Below are 20,756 nucleotides of genomic sequence, written 5' to 3' on the forward strand. Positions count from 1 at the left end.
GTTACCAAACAGTTATTGAAAAGGAAATAGTTACAAGGAACACCAAATCTCTATGAACCAGTTATTCACACAAATTGTAAAATTATTATTTCGGTAAATAAAATGAATTGAAAATTGATGACTCAGTACTACCTTTTCTAAGTAAATGTTGTACCAAATAACATTATTCAAATGTATTGTTTTCCTTTCAATCCTTCTTATGGACATTTTGAGTGTTCAAATAGTTCATATATTGCACACTTCGAAAAAAACGTGTAATTTTCGGTCAAATTTGATGCACATAACTGGAGCGTCAAATTAGACGTATAGTTGTGTCAAATAAAACGGAAAATTACAGGACCCAAAATTATCCAAGGTCGTGTAAAATTACATTAAACGCATTTTGGTTGAAACGTATTCTAATAGGAATCTTGAAATTCTTATTGGATAAAAACACGTGTTTACATTATCTAAAATCAGTATTTATTTTTATTGGTGCACATTATAATTGATCACACAATTTTCAGTAATTTCGCGAAGTTGTCATTTCTTGTTTCTTTTTCCTGCGATTTTTCAACTTATTTTGCTGCCTTGTGGTTTTTGTCCACTATCACGATTTTCTTCCGGCATGCGATTTGTACCGAGGCGGCCACCCCGCCGGAGGTGACACAGCTTGCGCGTGTTGGTTATTAGCCGGTTCCTGGTGGACTCCAGGGACTGAAATGAGGGACGACCATTGAGTTGAACTTCTTGGAAGATTCAAAAACCACTACCAACACGCTCACCACAATATCCTTATGCACCTCGACCGATTTGTACATCAGCGAATGGATGTTCGTGTCCAGCTTCCCAATCTCCTCGATTGTGTCCGCAATGTCCTCGATCATGCTGGTCTGGCCCGGCGAGTTGGCCGAATCGTACCCGCTCCCAATCTTTCGCCTGAAATTCTGCAGCTGGAAACTGTTCAGGATGTTCGACTCGAGCAGCCCAAAGCACTTGTACCGGTCATTCCTCAGGCTCGATTTACTCCGAAAATCCGCCGAACTAGTACTCCCGGCTCGCAAGTGAAAGTGATCGTGGCCACCTTCCGCACCGTGGTCACACTCCGTCCCGTGGCACTCGGGTGAACTCCGCGAAATGCACGGGTCGTCGTCGTCGTCATCATCTTCGCTGGGCACGCCGGAATCTCCGCCGGCCCGGAGCCGTTCCTGCGAGCTGGATTTGGACTTTGGCTGGTGAAAGGTGACACAGCTGATGGAAACTCACGATTGCCGCACCAAATGTTTGATCCATTCCGAAACATCAGAACAGCAGCTTGGCGGAGATGTTTTGCTTATCTCGATTTCCGCAACCTTGCCGTAACCTAAATAGAACGAAACGGAGAACGACAAAAAAAGTTTAAAATCTATCTCACCATTTCAAAAATGATTAAACTTACTTGATGACAGTTTCTGGCCAGAAGAGGTACAGAATTTATTAAATTTACCGAAAAATTCGACGGCAAAAATATTTTTTGCGGCGGCACACATGTTTTTCGTTCTGACGTTTCTCCACTCTGACACGCGTGTAGTGGTCAAGGCGCGCGAAATTGGGTTTCATTTGATGTAATATTCCATCAAACTTGATGCTCCAGTTATGTGCATCTGATTAATCATAAAATTGGGTTATTTATAATGTAATTTTAGGTTTCGCATAATGTCACGGAATGCCAATAGAAATTTTATCAATTTACGTCAAAATAAACATAATTTTACAGCTAAAACACATTTACATGATTTAATAGTACATGCAATCAAGGATTACGTTAAATGTAAAATTAATATTTTTTTAGTGTGTGCTTTTACGTTAAAAAAACTTATCTATTTTTATGGGTCTCGTGGCGCAGGGGTAGCGGCTTCGGCTGCCGATCCCGATGATGCTATGAGACGCGGGTTCGATTCCCGCCTTATCCACTGAGCTTCTATCGGATGGTGAAGTAAAACGTCGGTCCCGGTTTCTCCTGTCTCGTCAGAGGCGCTGGAGCAGAAATCCCACGTTAGAGGAAGGCCATGCCCCGGGGGGCGTAGTGCCAATAGTTTCGTTTCTATTTTTATAAATTACAGAATTTCACGGAATTTCACGCAAATCAAATCCCTAACCTAATTTAAATTTATTTGGAGCGCTTATTGTTAACATTCAACTAATAAGATTAACTGTTTACTGATAAACTAATAGATATATTGTACTTTTCATGTGTGTGCACATGATTTTGAACCAAACTGCATCATTAACTCAAAAGCGAAGAAAATAATTATGGAACAATTATGGGAACAGACCTGAAATTTTAAAATTAAGTTATACTTGCCAACCTCTTCTCTTATTAACGTCAAAACGTTGAATAAATTGTAATGAACTAATCTGTTGAAAGTTAGGCTGAAGATTTGATTTGACTTGAATTAGTACTTATATACATAAAGCAATAAAGTAATAAATAAGGTGAGATAATATGTTCATGGTCATGAAAGAAAAGAAAATATAAAATAAGAATTCATGTTTTGGTACAATTTATACGAAAAATGTTTAACAATTAACAAAGCAGAACAGAAATTAAATCGTACAAAAAATGTCTACTTACACTAAAAGCATGCTCAATACATTGTTTTCCTTCCAAACAGCTGTGTTTAACTTCCCGAGGTGAAAAGAATGAAAGCTGCCTTGCCATTTGTTAAACACTTTAAAGCAAAATTCAAACCATTTCATTTCTTTGCTCCACCTCCAACAAAGACAGGGCCAAAGACGGTACTCACCGGTGGCCAGAAATAGAATCCTTGGAAAGCTCAGCGCTGCTACCTTCTTCCGACATTATGAATTCCTCAACCAAACGGAATGAAGTGGAAACCGTAGCAGCAGCCACCAAAAGTAAAAGAAGATGAAGAAGAATCACTCCCACGGCAAAGGAAAACCTGACACAGAAAAGGAGGTGCAATGAGCATATTCGCGAAAGGCACTCATTGTCCGACGCCGCGTCCCGTCAGAAAGAAGCTTGAAAGCTTGAATAAAAATCCTCCAATAATCATAATAAAAACATGCTCCACCACTGCGAAAAGTTGCTCCCCGCGCGCGCTTTTCCCACGCCTCCAACCCCACTTCCCCAGCAGAGGTCCTTTTTCCCCATTTCAAAATTTCAGACTTTTCACGAATTTCTGTCTGCTTCCCCGTTCACGGTGCCTCCGCTTGCTCCACCGCAAAGCTCTGGCCGGTCGATTTTCCACCCACTCGAGCTTATGGCCCTGGCCATTGCCCTGTCACTTCCTCCTGGTACAACTTCCGCCGTTTCCGGCGATTCTTCCCTCCCTTTCACAATTTCCCGACTTTTCCTCTGCCCTCATTCAACTACTGACCTAGCCGCGGCTGGCTCTGTCCGACTGAAAGTTGAATTTTTCCTGCAGCTGACAGAAACATCCAGCGTGACGTCAGAACGCGCTCCCTTTGGTTCCCTTTTGTGAGGTAGGACAGGGTGTTAGCTGGTTTATCGAAAATTTAAAAATGCTTTATTAAACTTTCTGGTATGTTTTAAATAAAAAATATTGAAATCTGAAACTAGAAGAGGCAAATCAAATAAAATGATTTTTTTTATTAATATTCATTGGTTAAAATTTGTTCATGAAATTTAAATACATAAAAATCTTTATTTTGAACCTTGAAACCCTATTCTGTTAATTTTTTTTGATAGTGAAAATTAGTTGAAGAGGTCATTTAAAGTAGTTTTTGTTCTACGAAAATATTAACTTCTCTTGTTACATATTTATTCATTCTTTTTTTGTATTTTATATAAATTTATAAACTCTAATGGAGCACTTACATTTGAGCAATTTTTGCATTTTTCTACAATGTAATCTTTTTGGTAGAACTGTCATTTCTACAATTCGAATCGGGTACGCAAAAGGGTCCTGAAATTAAACTTTACATTGTTATTTTGTTGTTCACAACAATAAAGCTTATTTTTCTGAGTTCATTGACCCTATGCAATGATCTAAAATGGAAAAAAATAAAAATTAACTTCACTGCCCTTCTTGACAGCTCGTTTCAAGAGGACCATATTTGATCCATCGAAATAATGTAGTTTTGTTAATTTATTAAATGGGTAATTCTCCGCCAACTCCCACAGCAGTTGCCCCGACCCCTCTTCGATTTGCGTAAAAATTTGTCTTAAGGGGTAACTTTTGTCCCTGAGCCCGAATCCGATGTCCGTTTTTTGATATCTCGTGACGGAGGGGCGGTACGACCCCTTCCATTTTTGAACATGCGAAAAAAGAGGTGTTTTTCAATAATTTGCAGCCTGAAACGGTGATGAGATAGAAATTTGGTGTCAAAGGAACTTTTATGTAAAATTAGACGCCCGATTTGATGGCGTACTCAGAATTCCGAAAAAACGTATTTTGCATCGAAAAAAACACTAAAAAAGTATTAAAAATTCTCCCATTTTCCGTTACTCGACTTTAAAAAATTTGGAACATGTAATTCTATGGGAAATTTAATGTACTTTACGAATCTACATTGACCCAGAAGGGTCATTTTTTCATTTAGAACAAAATTTTTCATTTTAAAATTTCATGTTTTTTCTAACTTTGCAGGGTTATTTTTTAAAGTTCAACAATGTTCTACAAAGTTGTAGAGCAGACAATAACAAAAATTTTGATATCTAGACATAAGGGGTTTGCTTATAAACATCACGAGTTATCGCGATTTTACGAAAAACAAGTTTTGAAATAGTTGGTCGTCATCAATCATGGCCGTTCATGGTCACCCGCGACAGACAGGGACGACAAAATTAAGAGAAACGCAAAAAGTAACTTTTTCAAAACTTTTTTTCGTAAAATCGCGATAACTCGTGATGTATATAAGCAAACCCCTTATTTCTATATATCAAAATTTTTGTAATTGTCTGCTCTACAACTTTGTAGAACATTGTTACACTCTAAAAAATTACCCTGAAAAGTTAGAAAAAACACAAAATTTTAAAATGACAAATTTTGTTCTAAATAAAAAATTACCCTTCTGGGTCAATGTAGATTCGAAAAGAACATTAAATTTCCCATAAAATGACATGTTCCAAATTTTTTAAAGTCGAGTAACGGAAAATGGGAGAATTTTTAAAACTTTTTTAGTGTTTTTTTCGATGCAAAATACGTTTTTTCGGAATTCTGAGTACGCCATCAAATCGGGCGTCTAATTTTACATAAAAGTCTCTTTGACACCAAATTTCTATCTCATCACCGTTTCAGGCTGCAAATTATTGAAAAACACCTCTTTTTTCGCATGTTCAAAAATGGAAGGGGTTGTACCGCCCCTCCGTCACGAGATATCAAAAAACGGACCTCGGATTCGTGATCAGGGACAAAAGTTACCCTTAGAACAAAGTTTCACGCAAATCGAAGAGAGGTCGGGGCAACTTTTCCCGATTTCGTGTGAGTTGGTAGAGAATTACCCATAGTTGAAAAAATAATGCGATTCATTCTTACAATTCTATGGAGCATTTGCGGAGTTTTTTTAAGTGTTTTTTAGTTAAATAAAGAAACTTGATTTTTTCATAAATAAAAACTAACAAAATTAAAGATTTTCAACTGGATAATGGTGAAATGTGTCCTCAAGTAAAACATTTTCCAAGTTTTAATTTTTTAAAAATACAAAATAAAAAGTTTTATAAAAGTTTCAGACTATTGCTCTTATGAAAAAATACTTTCCATTATTTAAGGACATTTAATTTCTTATTTACAATGGTTCGTCACCCTGTCCGCCGCGTACCATTTGTGTGCTCGAGCAGCTGCTGGAAAGGAAGCAAACCCAAAGTTGACAACGGCGTAGAAAGCGTCCCGAAAGCCATCCACATCCCCGGACGGGGACACAATGGCCAACAGCCAGAAGCCACGGCTGGTCTCTTCTCGCGCGCGCCTTTGGTTTAGGCCATCATCGCCGTCGTCTGTTGGATACGTCCGGAGGGGGAAATTTTACCAGAAAAGGAAAAAAAAAAGAGCCGGCGCGTTTTTAATTTAAACTTCATTCGCTCGGTATATTTTTCATTTCATACAAATCCAACTTGTCACTCTTTATACTTCGTCGCGTTCCTGGTGGATTGTTTTCGTTGAATTTTGCTATTTTTGAAATTTCAGCGAAAATACACGCAGTTTTTGTCGTTTACAAGTCTTCGATACGTTTAACAAGAGATGGTTGAACTTTTGATTTGAAAAAGCTTTAGTTAAATATTAAAAAGATTCTAATCTAATCTAATCTAATCTAATCTAATACAAACGCAGCCAGTCTGATGAAAGCATGTTGGAAAGTCTTGTGATTAGATTACGCCCCAAGCACTTTTCTTGTCAATATTCATAATTGTAGTACATCCGAGAACACCCGAAAATGTAATACAAAAATTAAAGCAGAGAGGATTCTGTGGAAGGATCACATTTCACAGAATCTACAGGGAGGGAAGCGTGGACATACCGTACCAAACGCTCCTTAATTAAATATTAAAAAGATTTACTTGTTTATAGTGATTATTGAAATGCTTATATTTTTGTTTTTAGTTGCTTCTGCATTCAGAAAATTAACATTGTATCCCTACCATACTTATTAATTCATATTTAAAGCGGTAAGAATGTATCAACACCCCCTCCCAGTTTCAAAAGTACCTCACCTCGAAACGCTTTCACAATGCTCAGATTATGCTTATGTATAAGGCTGCAATGCCCACACGTCTCTGTCGAGGTCGACATGCACTGAACAAAAATGCCACGCAAAAATCGCGACGTGCACTTTGTAATTCTCCCTCTTACCCTCTCTCCTGGTCTTTTTGCAGAATAAAAACGCAAATAAGATCCTGTACTCCCACAGCGTCAATGAAAAGGCAAAGAAAACAATTTGAAAGAAAACTGCCTGAAATGGTTTGTACTTGATCAACCCCCCGTCCCCCATCCAATTCTTGCTGCACCTCAAATAAATTCTTTCCCTTTAATAATCGGCCAGGAACGATGTTAACGAATGAATAATTAATGTCAATTTCGATTGTACGGATTCTGCATATTTCGTGTTATTCTCGCTGGTTTCTTTCAATTTCTTCTCCACGGGAGGTATTCAACGCAGTCGACGAAGTGTACTTACACTTTTCAGCTTTTGTGCATGTTAATGAAATCAAGCAATATAAAAACAGGCACAACAAATTTCATCGTGAGGAATTATGGTAAAGGTTTGTTACAATAGTAAAATAATTATTGAATTTACGTAATTTTTAATAAAAATGCGTTTTGAATTTGTACATTTCATTCATCTATTTTGCACAAACAATGATTTGTAGAAAACTCACTGACCCTCTTCAAAACAAAAATCAAAAATAAATTATACGCTCTACAGCATTGCCTGGGCGTTTTCGATTGCGAGATTCCTACTCGAAACTAGGTGTTCGAAGGCTTGATTGTTGAGGCAATTGCAAACCGCTTTTTACACCTAAGCTTCCATCCACACCGGGAAACGAACTGACGACTTTTGAATTGTTAATCCAACTGCCTACAAGTGACTCCACCGATACATGACCTACACCCAAAACTGGCAGCGCTAGTCCGAGAGAATGATGGTCTCGAGTCGAGAGAATAGTGGTACCATTCACGGACGCAGAGAACACAGCTCGAGATGGGCGATAGAACTATTCTCTCGAGGTTCATTTGCAAAAAAAGTTCATCCGTCAAACAAAAAACCAAAAGTGTCGACAACGGGATTCGAACCAGAGACCTTTGACAAACCAATCCAATGACTTAGCTGCCTCGGCCACTACAGCTTGGTGACCAAGGAGAAGTCAGAAGTCGATGTATGACACTTGTTGGAGATTTATTGATTCAACTATTTACCAAAATATATTTTTTATTTATACTCCATCTATAGAGGGACCCGTAGTGTATGGATAAGCGTGATTGCCTCTCACCCAGTCGGCCTGGGTTCGATCCCAGAAGGTCCCGGTGGCATTTTTTGAGACGAAATTTGTCTGATCACGCCTTCCGTCGGACGGCGAAGTAAATGTTGGCCCCGGTCTATCCTACGGGTTAGTTTGTTAGCTCAGTCCAGGTCTTCTCTCTACACCCAAAATTCAGAATCGAGATAATCGTTCTCTCAAAATTTATTGAGGGTTCAGTGCCAGAATTGATAGAATAATGGTACCAACTCACACCATCATAACAAATGAGTTCATTCGTTAGTTGAATCAATAAATCTCCAACAAGTGTCATACATCGACTTCTGACTTCTCCTTGGTCACCAAGCTGTAGTGGCCGAGGCAGCTAAGTCATTGGATTGGTTTGTCAAAGGTCTCTGGTTCGATTCCCGTTGTCGACACTTTTGGTTTTTTGTTTGACGGATGAACTTTTTTTGCAAATGAACCTCGAGAGAATAGTTCTATCGCCCATCTCGAGCTGTGTTCTCTGCGTCCGTGAATGGTACCACTATTCTCTCGACTCGAGACCATCATTCTCTCGGACTAGCGCTGCCAGTTTTGGGTGTAGACCATATTTCAAAAATCATTGTTAACAGTACTACACCCAAAGTTAAAGAACGAGGGAATAGTTCTCACGAAAAGAAACGTGAGGAAAGTGATATTTTGCGAGAGTATAGTCCTCTCGCGTGTTCATTCGTTCATTGGAACAGTTCATCCTATTGAGTAACTTATATGGACAAATGACCACCTCTTAGTTATCGAACCATGGTGGCCCATACGGCAAAGGCACGGTTCAATCGTTCAATATGCCGAAGGTCTTGGGTTCGAATCTCGGTTCCGGTACTTTTTTTTTGATAGATGAACTTTTTTTGAAGATGAACCATGAGTAAAGTACTCTCGGTAGTTTTGGGATTTATCCTCTCCGTCCGCACACAGTATCATTTTACTACCGAATCGTGCTCTTTATCCTCTCGTTTGCCGATACCCAGTTCTGGGTGTATAATTCCATTTAGCATTACGCCGTTTGGCATAACGTAATTTGGCATAATGACCCAGAATAGTCAATTGGCATAATAATATTAAATTTTCAACATTAATTCAATATTCGAATCGCTTTAACAATTGTAGCCCCAACGGGGTCAAAAAAGTTGGAAATGCATTTTCACTGGCTCATACAACCCTTGGAAAAAAAGTTGGAAATGCCTTTTTATTATAACTTAAGGTAGACGCATTTGTTTTGGAGGTGATTCTTGACATTCTTCCGGATCGAATGCAACAAGAATAATCCAAATCGGTTGAGTTTTCGCCGAGATACAGCCGGTTGAAGTTGCATTTCCAACTTTTTTGACCCCCTTGGTGCTTCGCGTAAGTTTTGACCCCGTTGGTGCTACAAGTGTTAAAGAAGACATCGTGACTTGTGACAACTGCTGACACTTATTTATTTTTTTCATTCTTTAAAAAGGGAAAACTCTCTTAACTATGGATAACTGCTGAAGGAAAATTCAACTTGTGTCAGCATGCTGCAGTTATCACAAGTTCAACTTTAAAGCGAAATTTCAACTTTTGCCCGCATTTAGACAGTCAAGAGAGTTTTCCCTTCTGTAAATATTTCATGAATAAATGAAAGTTGCTAGTAATTAAAATTGAGATGAAAAGTCATCGATTGCAATTGGACACTCAATAATATTTTAAATAAATGAATGTACATGGAAATGAAAATCTAAATAAATGTAAACTGAAAAAAAGAAAAATCATTTGTTGGACTAAAAATTGTTCAAAATATCTGTCAAAGTTTAAGGATTCTTTATTTAGGCTAGTAAAAATAAAGTTTGAGAATTACATGTTTTTTTATTCGCATAAACTGTAACAAAAAATTCCGATAAAATATGCTGCTAGAATGTGTCATGTAAGAAACTCCACATAAAAGAAGAAGTAAATTTTTTTTAGAGAAAAAAAAGCTGAAAATGACATCCAAATCCAGATCAATATTTTATTTTTATATAATATTTTAGTTTTAGAAAAAAGTGTTGTAGATTAGGTTAGTAAAAAAATATAAAAACTTAAAATTTAAACTTAAAAAAACATTGATTGCATTTTTGCATCTTTCATTTATCACTTCATTCGGAGAATATAACAACTAAAGAGGAAAATATAACAACTAAAAATTTGGAAAATCCTAACAGGGCGTTTAAGTTGCAGTCGGAGTCAAAGCTGGAATCTGTGGAATCTGTGAGCAATTCTCTACCTAAACCGGAAATGGATTTTATTTGTATTTTTTGATTTGGCTCAAACTTTGTGGGGGCCTTCCCTATAACCCAATATGCTATTTTGCGTCCTTGGTTCACCCATACAAGTCTCCATACAATTTTGGCTGCTGTCCATACAAAAATGGTATGTAAATATTCAAACAGCTGTAACTTTTGAGTGAATTTTCTGATCAATTTGGTGTCTTCGGCAAAGTTGTAGGTATTGTTGAGGACTTTTGAGAAAAAAATAGGTACACGGAAAAAATTGAGGATTTTTTTATCAACTTATTTTTCACTGAAACTCAATTTCCCAAAATACGTATTTTTTGATTTTCGAGATTTTTTGATATGTTTTAGGGGACAAAAATCCGCAACTTTTGAGCCATAGAGAAATGTGGTCAAAAAATCTGCCGCCGAGTTATGAATTTTTGAAAAAAAATAGTGATTTTTGGAAAAAATCGAAGTTTAATGCAAAAACAAGTTTGACATTATTTTTTAATGCAAAATTGAATTTGCAATCGAAAAGTACTTAACAGATTTTTTGATAAAGGGCTCCGTTTTCTAGATATAGCCACCGAAAGTTTGATTTTAGCGAAATATTTGCAGTTTTTCAATTTTTAAAAATAGTGACCATGAGTGACCATTTCTAAAAATATTTTTTTTGAAAAGTTCAGTTTTCTAAATCTTTTCTAAATCTTACCCAAACAGCCCACCATTTTCTAATGACGATGTCTCAGCAGATAATGGTCCGATTTTCAATGTTAATACATGAAACAATCGTGAAATTTTCCGATCTTTTCGAAAAAAATATTTTGAAATTTTTTGAATCAAGACAAACATTTTAAAAGGGCCAAACATTGAATATTACGCCCATTTAAAATGCTAGTCTTGACTTAAACATTTTCATGATATTTTTTTCGAAATGATCGGAAAATTTCACGAATGTTTTATGTATTAACATTGAAAATCGGATCATTAGTTGCTGAGATATCGTCATTAGAAAATGGTGGGCTGTTTGGGTTTGACTTAGAAAACTTCAATTTTCGTGTTTCTTTTTCTTTAAGCCGCTGTAATTCAGCAACCAGAGGTCCAATCTTCAATGTCTCTTAGACAATTTTATATCAAATTTTCTGAACTTTAAAAAAAAATATTTTTAGAAATGGTCACTCATGGTCACTATTTTTAAAAATTGAAAAACTGCAAATATTTCGCTAAAATCAAACTTTCGGTGGCTATATCTAGAAAACGGAGCCCTTTATTAAAACATATGTCAAGTACTTTTCGATTGCAAATTCAATTTTGCATTAAAAAATAATGTCAAACTTGTTTTTGCATTAAACTTCGATTTTTTCCAAAAATCACTATTTTTTTCAAAAATTCATAACTCGGCGGCAGATTTTTTGACCATGTTTCTCTATGGCTCAAAAGTTGCGGATTTTTGTCCCCTAAAATATATCAAAAAATCTCGAAAATAAAAAAAATACAAATTTTGGGAAATTGAGTTTAAGTAAAAAATAAGTTGATAAAAAAATCCTCAATTTTTTTCCGTGTACCTATTTTTTTTCTCAATAGTCCTCAACAATACCTACAACTTTGCCGAAGACACCAAATTGATCAGAAAATTCACTCAAAAGTTACAGCTGTTTGAATATTTACATACCATTTTTGTATGGACAGCTGCCAAAATTGTATGGAGACTTGTATGGGTGAACCAATGACGCAAAATAGCTTATTTGGTCATAGGGAAGGCCCCCACAAAGTTTGAGTCAAATCAATAAATACAAAAATAAAAATGGTCGAAATCGGCCGATTTTGTAGAGAGTTGCTCCTGTATTTTGGAGCGCAGAAGTCGGATTTGGTAAATTCCGGGAAGCCGGAGTTGGAATTGCTTTAATGAGCTTTTGGATCATTGGTTTATGACAAGTTCCTGAAACATTTTTAAAATCCTTCAGATAATAGAACAGTTCACCATCGAATGCAAGCAGCATACGTCTGAAATAAAACGCGTCCAAATCATCTTCCACAATCTGTGGAAGCGACAGAATGAAACATTAGTAATAAGTCGAGACATTAAAAAAACGAAACCAAACGCTTGTGTGATCACTAATAAAAAAGAATCCCAAAATCAAGATTTCGTTCGAAGAGAGCACGAAAAAAAAGTTATTAAGGAGATTCCTACAAAATGATAATGATTTCTGTGTTTACGTTCCAGATGCACACACGCAGCAACAGCAGCAGCATCTTCGGCAGCCACCGCAACCAGTGGTAGAGTGAGAGCGAGCCAAGAGATGAAGATAACAGATTGAGAGAGAAATAAAGCTTTAGACATTGGAGTAAGAGGAAGCTGCGATCGAACGAGAAACTATACAACGGCAATGAAAAATTCTGACAATATACTATCCGAAATCTGAGTGCGACAAACAATCGGGTGTCATCTTCCGAGTGGATAAATGTAAGCTGTAGAATGGTTTGAAGAACACTCAATTTTTTAATTGAAAATTGTGTAAGTCAAACAAAATTTCTCAATTTAATTTTCTTGATGACCATAATTTAAAATTTTCTGAAAAAAAAAGAATAAATTTAAAAATAACCTGAAAAAATAAATATTTCTTCCAAAGTTGAAGCATTTCGTCAGATGCAGATTGGAAAGAAGAAAGCAGCATATAATCTTCCGTTTTTATCGAATTGAATGAATGTGTCTGTTGAGACACCGGCTTTTTTCGGAAAATAAAACCAAAGATCTACATGCATAATATGATTCATCTTCCAGTCCTGTGTGTTTGGAGATTTCTTCTCGCTGTTATTCCGGTGCTTCCTCTCTTTCACTTCGACGTCGTCGTGCTATCTTGTCGCACCCGCTATTTCGGCGTTCCGAGAAAAACGCGTTTTAATGTTTGACCTTGAATAAACAAAACCGAAAGCACGCAATGTAATCAATAACAAACACCATTTGTTCTGCTGACCGTTATGTGCATTGTCCCAAAGTTTGGTTGAAGTTGGTTGCTGGAGTCCCGAGTTACAATTACAAATGTTTATGGTAGTCTAACTTGTACGTGCGTCAAACGCGTTCTGACCTGAAATCCCTTTGGCCAGTTGTCGCACTAACATCAATTTTCAGGGAGTGACAAGATAGCACGACAAGATTGAATCTACTTTCATATGAAAAGTGACACAAATTTTCAGAGCTTTTTTGGTTTTCATTGAAAATCTCAGGATTGAAATCGAATTTTGGGGATCTGTGAAGGTCAAAAGATGAGGCATTGTGAGCTGCACAAAATGACGTTCTAAACTCAATTTGGCTCGAAATGCACGTACGACAAGTTAGCACGACGACGACGACTTGCTTCCATGAACAGTAACCCCGAGAGGAGATCATCATTGTGCATAGAAGTTCTATTGAATATCAGAAAATTCCCCGTTTTGTATGACTTGCTTTCAAAATTGTATGCATACATATGAATGCAAGGGTAAAATTTAATTAAAATAAAAAAGCACAAAAAAATTGCAAAATTTCAAAATTACGCTTTTTTTTTAATTTAAAAAAATATCTAAACTGCTTCCATTGGAAACTTCAAACTTTGAAAAACAATCCCTTTTTTGACTTCCCATAGAATCACTCTGTTGTACCTTTTGATAAACGGTAGATTAAAGTCACCCGCGAGGAGAGTATCACGCATCATCTCGGGTTGTTCCCCCTTGGCTGATGGCTGCTGGCTGACTGTTTGGGGATGGCCTCGGGACCGAATCTCGGCGGTTTGATCTTTTTAGTATATTTTGTGTCTAATTTTTTTCTCCTTCCTTCTTTCTTTCGAAGTGCCGGTGGAGAGGTGAGACCTCAGGGGAAGGTGCTGCTGCTGCGGGGGAGCGAAAAAGCTTTTTGGTCGTATATTCATTTTTAAAAATAATTCATTTTCATTTGCAGGGCTTCGAACGGGCGCTAGGAGCCCGCGTTAAAGGAGCTTCATAGAAAGAGGTGGTTTGAGGGGAAGGTGGGAAGCTGAGGAGCACCCTAATGCGTGTATATTATTTTATATTCGTTTCGCTTTCGTCTGATTTCATGGAGCACCTTTTGGGAGCTGTTAATAACTTTATTAGACGGGCTATACAAAGTTTAGCCGATATACGTGAAGTGAAGCTGGGAAAAAAAGTTGTTAGAGAATATGCGTGGTGACGGTTGGGATAACGTTATCATGTGAAAAAGATTGACGGAATTATAACGAAATTATAATATAATTATTTCTTCGACAAAAGCAACAGTTCAAACATAACCAAACACAAAAAAAATCATGGTAGTATTCCAATTGAAATTTTATGTATCATTATGAATTTTTTATCACTTTAGGTAAAATTACATTAATAATATGATAAATTTACAAATTCAATGTTTACTCCTTTTCAAATGTACTCTATCGGTGTGTTTTTATTTATTATCTTTGTTTTGAAATTGTATTTTTATTTGGTCTTTACTACTAGGTATTTCTATTTTTGCCAACTAAAATAAAGAATTTCAAGGCAGCAAACAAATTTTCAATTAAAACATAGGGGAATTCCAATCAAGGAAATGTTCACACCATCTTTCTACCAAAAATCCGTTTTTAATCAATTTGTAATCTATCTATCGATCTTTATCTAACACAATCTTAATCTAATACAATGATTTCAAGACTTCAACTTTTTTTTTTAATATATTGAATGTTCAGAATTTTCTCATGATTTATTTTTTCAAAGCATGTGAGCAATTCTCTACCAAAACCGGAAATGGATTTTATTTGTATTTTTTTATTTGGCTCAAACTTTGTGGGGGCCTTCCCTTTGACCAAATAAACTATTTTGTGTGATTGATTCATCCATACAAGTCTCCATACAATTTTGGCTGCTGTCCATATAAAAAATGGTATGTAAATATTCAAACAACTGTAACTTTAGAATGAATTTTCTGATCAATTTGGTGTCTTCGGCAAAGTTGTAGGTATTGTTGAGGACATTTGAGAAAAATATAGGCACAAGGAAAAAAATTTTGCAGATTTTTAAATCAACTTTTTTTCAACTAAAACTCAATTTCTCAAAATACGTATTTTTAGATCTCCAACTTTTGAGCCATAGAAAACATGGTCAGTTAGTGGTCAGTGAGTTATGAAATTTAAAAAAAATATTGTTTTTTGGAAAAAATTGAAGTTTTATTCAAAAACAAGTTTGACATTATTTTTTAATGCAAAATTGAATTTGCAATCGAAAAGTACTCTACAGATTTGAGTTGAGTTGGAGAATTTGAACGGTGTGCGTCGCGGTCCTCGCGCAGGATTTTCGTTGCCGTTTCCATCTTTGTTGTCCCCCCGATTGTGCGTGTATTTCGATCCGGGCGGTTCCGCGTTTTCGCATTTTAGTTGGTTTTATCTTTGCACAGCCGGCTGTCTAAGATTAAATCATTTATGCTAAACTCAACACCAAATAACCAGGAATAGTCTAATCCGCATACTCCGACTGTTTGCCTTGAGAATGCATAATACATCACACCATTAAACAAAATTTATTGATTATTGGGTCGCATCATCATCCTCTATGTTGAATCCTGGCCATTACCCTTACCCACTAACAAAATCCCAAGTAGAAGTAGTTTTCCGGCACACGCGGGGTGTGGATATCGTATAGAACCCACCCTTGGTAGCAGCCTGTGCTAACTAACATTCCCGTCCCATTCCCTCGAGATCTACAAACTGACATGGCGGGCGCCGTTGGTGGCCAACGACTGTTTCCTATTCGCACCGGCTCTAGTTTTGATGATCGTGATGTTTTATCTTTTCAGCGCATTCATGCATGCTGTTGATAAGGGAAACATCATTTGATCGTTGAAGCGTGTGACCGGTTGTGCTGATGGGATATTATGGTCCTGTTCAGCAACGGAGAAGGACAACCATGGGTGGTCTCTCATGCTCATGCTCATGCTCGAAAAGTACTCTACAAATTTTTTGATAAAGGGCTCCGTTTTCAAGATATAGCCACCGAAAGTTTGATTTTAGCGAAATATTTGCGGTTTTTCAATTTTTAAAAATAGTGACCATGAGTGCCCGTTTCTATTTTTTTTTTTAATTTCAGAAAATTTGCTATTAAATTGTCTAAGAGACATTGAAGATTGGACCTCGGGTTGCTGAGATAGAGCCGAAAAAGAAACACGAAAATTGAAGTTTTCTTAATCGCACCAAAACAAAAATCAAGCCGTTGCAAATATTCTTTGAAGTTTATGTCGCCTCCTCTCTTTAAAATTGGTTCGAAAATCAGGGGGCGAAAATCATATTTTTTCATGACACTGGGAAATTTCAGTGAAAATAGAAGTCTTATCAACTCAAAACAATCTAAAATGCATTTTTCTGCATTGATAATCATATTTAGCATGTTTGGGCTTGTTTAAAATGTTTTGCAGTTTTATGAAATTCCAATGTACAGCACCGCGAAAAAAAAATTTTTTCGCAAAAAATTAAATTATCGTCAAAACTTAGATATTTTGGAAACTAATGATGGCAAAACAATTGGCAAAAAAATCAAATTTGATTAAAAATAATTAGAAATTGTTTTTTTTTCATAAATAGACACATTTTATTGTTAGCAAAACCAATGTTTAGCATGAGTTATGAATTTCCAAAATTTACTGAGAAACTTGTTTCACTAAAAATCCATTTAAATCTGTTGATTATATTTGTATTCTGCTTCAATAACATTTAAACCGTGTGACATAGAAACTAATTTTAATTGTTCCTAGTGCAAAATTGTTAAAAGAATCCGATGATGCAGTCCGTTTTCCAATTTGAACTAATTTTTCAATTCAGAAAAAAATGCGGTTTTTCAATTTGTAACAATAGTTTGCTTACTATTAAAAGTTTTCAAAAATGGCTGAAAACTACTTCTTAAGGTACTTTGAACTCTACTCTACCAAGGTCAGTATGATTCCATACCATTCTGTTTGAATTTAATTTGTGTTTTTCATTTAGCAAAAATCGTAAACCTATCAATGTCATCCCGTTTTACGGTATGCAAATTAAAATACAAAAAAATGAAACAAAAAATATATAAAACAAGAAAAGTAGGAAAAGTTCTTCTGGAGGCTGTATCTCAGCAACCATTGGTCAAATCCTCAACATTTTTAAAGCAAATATAAGAAATAATTTTTAAAAGTAGTCAAGTCTGGTCATGACATTTATGAGTTTATGTTTGCGTTTGTCCACGCTCCAGTCAAGATTTTTTTTGTATGGACAACTGTCCACGAAAGGGGAGGGGTTGACATTTCTTAAAAAATGACCACGTTGTTTATGGGTGGTCCCTTTCAAGCACCATATTTTAAAATGTAAAATAATCCTTTAAAATGGGAAAATTTAACTGAAAACTTTATTTTAAATACATGGTCAGCAAATTATGCCTATTTCGAAATTTTTTAAATGTCCAGGACGGAAGATAAACCAGAAAACAAAACAATTTCAGTCAAATACATCTTTATAATAGTAATTATGATGATTTAACACAATATTGCTCAGTTTTGTAACCTTTCTAATCACACAAATTTTGCAATAACGTTGAGGAGTGCCAAAACTGATAGCATCAAAATGATTCATTTGACAGTTGTCATGGCCTAATCTTGGTATTGTTTTATGAAACGCTTTAACCACTGATGGATTGCTTTATAGGAGAGGCTATATCTGGAGTTTTGAAACCCCCATTCGTGGGCGTTCGTAATTTGACGGATTGATTTTCCATGAATCGCCTCGAAAACAGATTTGGCTCGTGTTTATGAAATTCGCTGCAGCTAGTTAAATTTGGAGCAGTAAATTTTTTAGTACCGGAAATAAATCTCTCTGTTACTTTGACAATTCGCAATACTTTCACTACCCACCAAAAAACGCGTTTCCCTTCCGCGGCAGACAATTGGCATGTCAAGTGAAAATTCCCCCGGACCCATTCCGAAGCCGGTGGTCACCACTAATAGAGCGGAACCTCCGCGGACACTCGCTCTTAATCACATTAGCTGATCCGCCGGCGCGCACACTTTCAATCGTGACCAATCCAATTGTTCAGACTTGAGGTGAGGCCCTCGCGCAGGGGAAAGAATTAGTCTTCCTTCAACGGAGCAGGTCCAAAACCTTTTACCACGAATTTCAATTCGACTGGCATTTGTCACCAGACGCAATGGACCCGTTCGACCATGGAAGAGTGTGTTCCGAGTGGCCTTCATTGGAGCAGCGGTGGCGGTCAACCGCAAAATCTCGGAAATTGTGTCACCCGTTGGCGACCAAGTGTCATCTGAGAGGGGGCCACTTCAGCTAGGGGAATTCCAGTCTGATTTTGCAGGAGCGTTTCTTGGAGATGTGGACACCCCTGTTATAAAATTAATTCTTTCAAAGATGTTTGCACATAAAAAAATAACAATGTTCAATGTTTGTTCGTAAAAGTGGCTGTAGTTCTACTGCAAAACTAGTTCTTGATTGATACACGGCATAATCCAATTGATAGCCTTCTAAGACACTCCTACAAACGTCCCTGAGCCCCACGCACCGATTGGTGAAAAACGATATCTGTTCGCTGGCTCGTCAAAGCGCCATAGTTTGTCCATTGGGCTGTTGGAATGTTTTGGCGACCAATCCACCAATTGGCCCCTCTCCTCCTCCCCGGGACTTGAAACCAAAGCCAAAAGCCCTTTACGCTCGCCCGCCAAAGTTACACGGCGCGTGGCCTAATCACCATGACATCACCATTATGCGCGAATGTGCGTGAAAAGGAAACCACTACACATGCGAGTTCCTCTGTGACAAAATCCGAACCGAACCGACCAAGACCACGACGCGAGTGTCGTACGCACGATTGATTGATCAGTCATGAAATTAGATTGTTTTCTATTCGTTCTTCGTTCTTCCTTCAGACGTTTTTTTTTCTATTTTTCTTGCGCTTTCTCCGTTTCATTCGTTCACTGCTTGCTCGTGTGGAGGCTCATGTCCATCTTTGGAGACAAATTCACTTTTACTTAGGCTATTGTGCAGTTCTTTGGAAAAACGAAAATGTTTTGTTTTTTCTTTCATCTGATTAACTTAAATTTTATGTTAAATATTGTCGTAACTATACTGATAAAAACAAACTGCATAGATTTCTATCAAGAAACATGCAATCCAATTTCAAGTCCAATTGTTTCATATTTTTAAGTGCTCTTTCCGAGTGGATTTGATGTGTTGGGTTACTAATGTTGAAAAAATATAACCATTTAGGCGTGAATCTATTGGTTTTTATGCAAAAAATAATCGCTGACGATTCATCTTCGAAGGTTTTTAAAATTCTAGGTTGATTCTGATAGTTACAATCGTAAGAATTGTAATTATCTTATTTGAGAAATCAACTCCTAAATGTTAAGTGAAAAATTTGAAGGTGAAAAATGGAAGCAATATTTTCATACAATCTTTTCAAATAGCACTCCTATGTACATGGCGCTATTTAAAAAGTTGGTTGGTTAAAATTGCTCGACTTCGAATTCTTCCATTAAAAATTGAGAATAAACTTAAAGCTTGGCAAGTGCTTTTCATTTTATTTCATTTAATGTTTAATTTTATTTTTTTTTAAGTAGTTTACAGTAGTTTCGTGCCTGTAAACATAAATGACGTGTTAAAAAATAATCCTAAGTTTTGTTCGAAAGTGAATACAAATTTTACAACAAAATTATGACGTGTTAAGTCATTAACACCTAAACTCCCAAGCTCGCGAAAAAGGAAATTTTTAATGGAAATTCCCTCTTTTCTCGAGCTTGGGGGCTTAGGTGTTAAATTCCATCTTTTGCGTTTCTTACAAAAGAAAGATTTGAGGTTTGCTTTTGGATAAACGCTTTTCTCAGAAATCCTAAAATCGTCCCAGAAAAAAATCTTATTACTAAATTGAAGGTTTAGATGCACTCTTTCGCTTGAATTTTGGTCCAAAACCCGGAACTCAAAGTTTGATTTTTGAGAGCTCTTTTTCTGAAATACTTGAACGATGTCTGTATCCGCTCTTAAAAATTTGTGTCTTCCATCATTGGAAAACCGCTCGTAAAACGCACAATTTTTATAAGTCAGATTTGTAGCCATGGAGTCGGAGACGTACATTTTATTTTTCGATTCACAATTATCGACCAGTAAATGTGGTCAAAGCCATTTTTAGAGGTATTTTTTGGACTATTTTACAGATAACACTATCAACTTAAAAGAATTCAGATTCAAACAAAAATCCATTCGAAAACATGCATGCAGATCGGCTCAAAATTTTGGGTTCTGTGTGCATGATGAAGGCCGATTTCAAAAAGTTTATTGAAAAAAAAGAAAAAAAAATAGTTTTTTGATTTTCATATAAAAAATCGTCAGTTTTAGATTTTTTTTATTTTATTAAAAAACAAATTTTAGAAATCAGGCTTCGTCATCACACGGAATATGTCTTGAAAGTCTTCACCCCAAATTTCAGTTGGTCCATCCCATCACGAGATATCGTGGCACCCGTAAATCAACTAGGTGTTCAGAGAAAACGCTCAAAAAATTTGACAGTTCGCTTTGCGCATGGCAAAATTTCAAACTTCTCTT

At 36.5% G+C, this 20,756-nt stretch overlaps 1 protein-coding gene across 1 annotated transcript in view; it reads right to left on the reverse strand.

Annotated features, from left to right (window-relative positions):
- Positions 1–533: 533 nt before the first annotated feature.
- LOC119766073 overlaps positions 534–20,756 on the reverse strand; it is a 148,352-nt gene continuing 128,129 nt past the window's right edge. Inside the window, exons 3-4 of the mRNA XM_038250453.1 lie at positions 5,735–5,938; positions 534–1,240 (exon numbers count right to left, since the gene is read on the reverse strand). Coding sequence (XP_038106381.1) covers positions 669–1,240; positions 5,735–5,938 — 776 coding nt within the window. The 3' untranslated portion in view covers positions 534–668. The remainder of the gene's footprint in view (positions 1,241–5,734; positions 5,939–20,756) is intronic.

This window comes from Culex quinquefasciatus, chromosome 2, assembly GCF_015732765.1.
Source record: "Culex quinquefasciatus strain JHB chromosome 2, VPISU_Cqui_1.0_pri_paternal, whole genome shotgun sequence".
NCBI classification, from domain to species: Eukaryota; Metazoa; Arthropoda; class Insecta; order Diptera; family Culicidae; genus Culex; species Culex quinquefasciatus.